Source organism: Populus euphratica, unplaced genomic scaffold, assembly GCF_000495115.2.
Source record: "Populus euphratica unplaced genomic scaffold, PopEup_1.0 scaffold2840.1, whole genome shotgun sequence".
Taxonomy (NCBI): domain Eukaryota; kingdom Viridiplantae; phylum Streptophyta; class Magnoliopsida; order Malpighiales; family Salicaceae; genus Populus; species Populus euphratica.
In genome coordinates, this window is record NW_011502667.1 from 1 (window position 1) to 2927 (window position 2927).

General features: G+C 32.0%; 1 protein-coding gene across 1 annotated transcript; it reads left to right on the top strand.

Annotated features, from left to right (window-relative positions):
- Positions 1-8: 8 nt before the first annotated feature.
- Positions 9-1148, top strand: LOC105119375 (probable S-adenosylmethionine-dependent methyltransferase At5g38100; the record flags this gene model as incomplete). Its single annotated transcript, XM_011017500.1, has 2 exons — positions 9-557; positions 682-1148. Coding segments are annotated over 2 exons (888 nt in total), but the record flags the coding sequence as incomplete, so codon positions are not given.
- Positions 1149-2927: the final 1779 nt, after the last annotated feature.

Sequence of the window (2927 nt, forward strand, 5' to 3'; positions counted from 1 at the left end):
TGGGATGTTCTGTTGGACCAAACACTTTTGTTGCAGTTCAAAACATAGTTGAAGCCGTGCTAAACAAGTATCAAAGCCAAGGACATGATCATTCTAGACTGCCGGAGTTCCAAGTTTTCCTCAACGATCACGCTTTGAATGATTTTAACACGCTCTTCAAGTCCCTTCCTCCCAACAGGAACTACTACGTTGCCGGCATGCCGGGTTCCTTCCATGGTCGTTTATTCCCGAATGACTTTCTTCACATTGTACACACTTCCTATGCTCTCCAATGGCTTTCTCAGGTGCCTAAGGAGGTCGAGGACGTAAGCTCTCCTGCTTGGAATAAGGGAAGGATATATTATTCCAGTGCTGGAGATCAAACTGTCAAGGCTTACGCGGATCAATTCGCCGAGGACTTGGATTGCTTCTTGCATGCCAGGGCACAAGAGGTTGTCTGTGGAGGGTTGATTATACTCATGGTCCCAGGCCGCACGGATACAAGCCCTCATACTCGAGTGTTTTCCAACATTTCATATGACATATTAGGATCTTGCCTTATGGACATGGCTAAGATGGTATGGAATCTCAAACCACCATGGCTTTTTTTATTTAACAAACAACAAAAACATTATTAAACTTTGGAATTGCTTAACTTTCTTTTCACTGTTATATATATAACTGATGAATTTTCCGGGGCAGGGAATCATAAGCGAAGAGAAGGTGGACTCCTTCAACATACCTATATATTTCTCCTCTCCTCAAGAACTAGAGGCGACCGTAGAACGAAATGGTTATTTTAACCTAGAAAGACTAGAGTGCCTCCCCCTAGAAAAGAGTCAAGACACTATTCCACAGAAAGCAAGAGCCGTATCATATCACATCAGAGCTGGTTTGGAGTTCCTTTTGAAGGAGCACTTTGGACATGAGATCCTGGATGAGCTTTTTGACTCGTTCAATGAAAAGCTCGAAAAATCTGAAGTCTTTCAGCTGGGGCTAACATATAGTTTGCTTGCATTACTTAAACGCAAGGAAACATGATTGTCGTTGGAAGATAAACTTGTATTTTAATAATGGTTAATGAAGACTTTATGAAGACTTTTAATTAAGTTCATGCATTAGCCGCCTAATCATTTTATATATATTTGGTTCAGTGTTTGTATTACAAGTTATTATTGTAAGGGTTGTGCTTGTATCAAGATTTCTATGAATATTTATATAAATATCTGAGTTTGTGTTTGAAAGTAAGTTAATTAGAATTTTCAGCTTCAAAATAGAATTCTCTCCTCGTTGGTTTTTAATTCATCAACACATATCTTAATCTCGGGTGCAATTATTGTACACGTGTGTGTTATTCATCACATGAATTAATGTTTGTTTTTGTAGGTTTTCTTTCTTTTTTTTAATCATAGAATATACCAATTCAATTGAATCAAAATTAAAACAACATACAAATAAGTATATTCGAAAACTTATTGGCTATGAAAACTAGAATTCAACAAATAAGAATAGAAAAAACAAAAAAATAATAAAAATAGTAAATATAATCTTCTAGAATCCTTTGGTTGACGTCAAATAGAAACTTCTAATCTTACCCGGGCCTTGATTACTCTCAAACTTCTTTTTGTAGGGGTTTGATAAGCTTTGAGGCTGGCTTATATCTACTAACAAAAATTTCTATTTAATTTAATTTTCAACTCGAATTATCTTTCTCTTAACACAGATATTAGCAAAACTTTCGTTGAAAAACTAATTTATGACTTTCAAAACAATTGAAACAAGCTTTTTAGAATTCATAAAAAAAAAGAGGGACTAACTTGTAATTCACTCCGGTCTCTACGAACTTCAAAGCTCATGATAATTTTTTTTTTTAAAAAAAAAACCTCATATTATTTCTGCACTGCCTGTCAACGGCTGATCTCCAAAAAAAAAAAAATGAATTAACTCTTAATATGGATAGGAATAAAATGAAATAATATATAGTGTCCCACTCGTGTGATACACCAAACCTGATATTTTCTAAGTCAAACAAAAACCAAATCTATGCGAATCGCTATAATATATAATATAGTCACAAAAAAAAGATATATATTAGATAGGCACAAAAGCATACAATTGAAAATTGTGAGGTTAGCAAACATATCCGAATCATGAGATCATTTGGACATTACCATTTTGCTCTTTTAAATTTATTCAATTCTTGATCACCTAATGTGTCTTTCTACTTATTGAATTATTCCAGAATATTTCCGATTATGTATAAAATTAAGAGTACAATTCTTTATTTTATTGATTTATTTTTGACAGAATCCACTTTAGCCTTTTTCAACAGCATCTCGTGAGTTTGTCCATGATTACCTCGATTTATCTGTATTTTTTTTCTTAATTTATATTGTTTTTTTCTGTAATAATTTCTACTTTCAAATTTAGTTTTAAAAAATAATTCTTTAGTTTCAAATTTAGGATTTTTATCCAACAATCATGTTGTTATGTAACATAATAAAGAATTTTAGCCTGCAAATTTTGATATTAACTTTATAGGATTTTTTTTACTCCCCAAGAATTTATATTTGAAACACAAATTATCATACCATCTGAATATATATTGTCATGACCCATTTTTGAGCCCCTTACATGAAAAATAATAAAATATAAAAAAATAAAAAAATATTATAAAAAAATATAAACTGTGAAAAAATTGATGTCAACGCGCTTTAAAAATGGGTAAAAATTGGTCGAGGAGATTAAAAAATACAAAAATTAAAATTTAGTAGTATTTTATTGACTGATGATAGTCCTGTTGACAAAAAAATTCAATTTGAGTAAGAAAAGCCCAAAATCAGATGTTTATGGACTTAATCAAATTTTATTGAAAGTTTAACTGAATTTATGGAGAGTTTGATGGCAAGAAAATTTGATTTTGGAGTCAATTTAGGCTTTAATTGGAA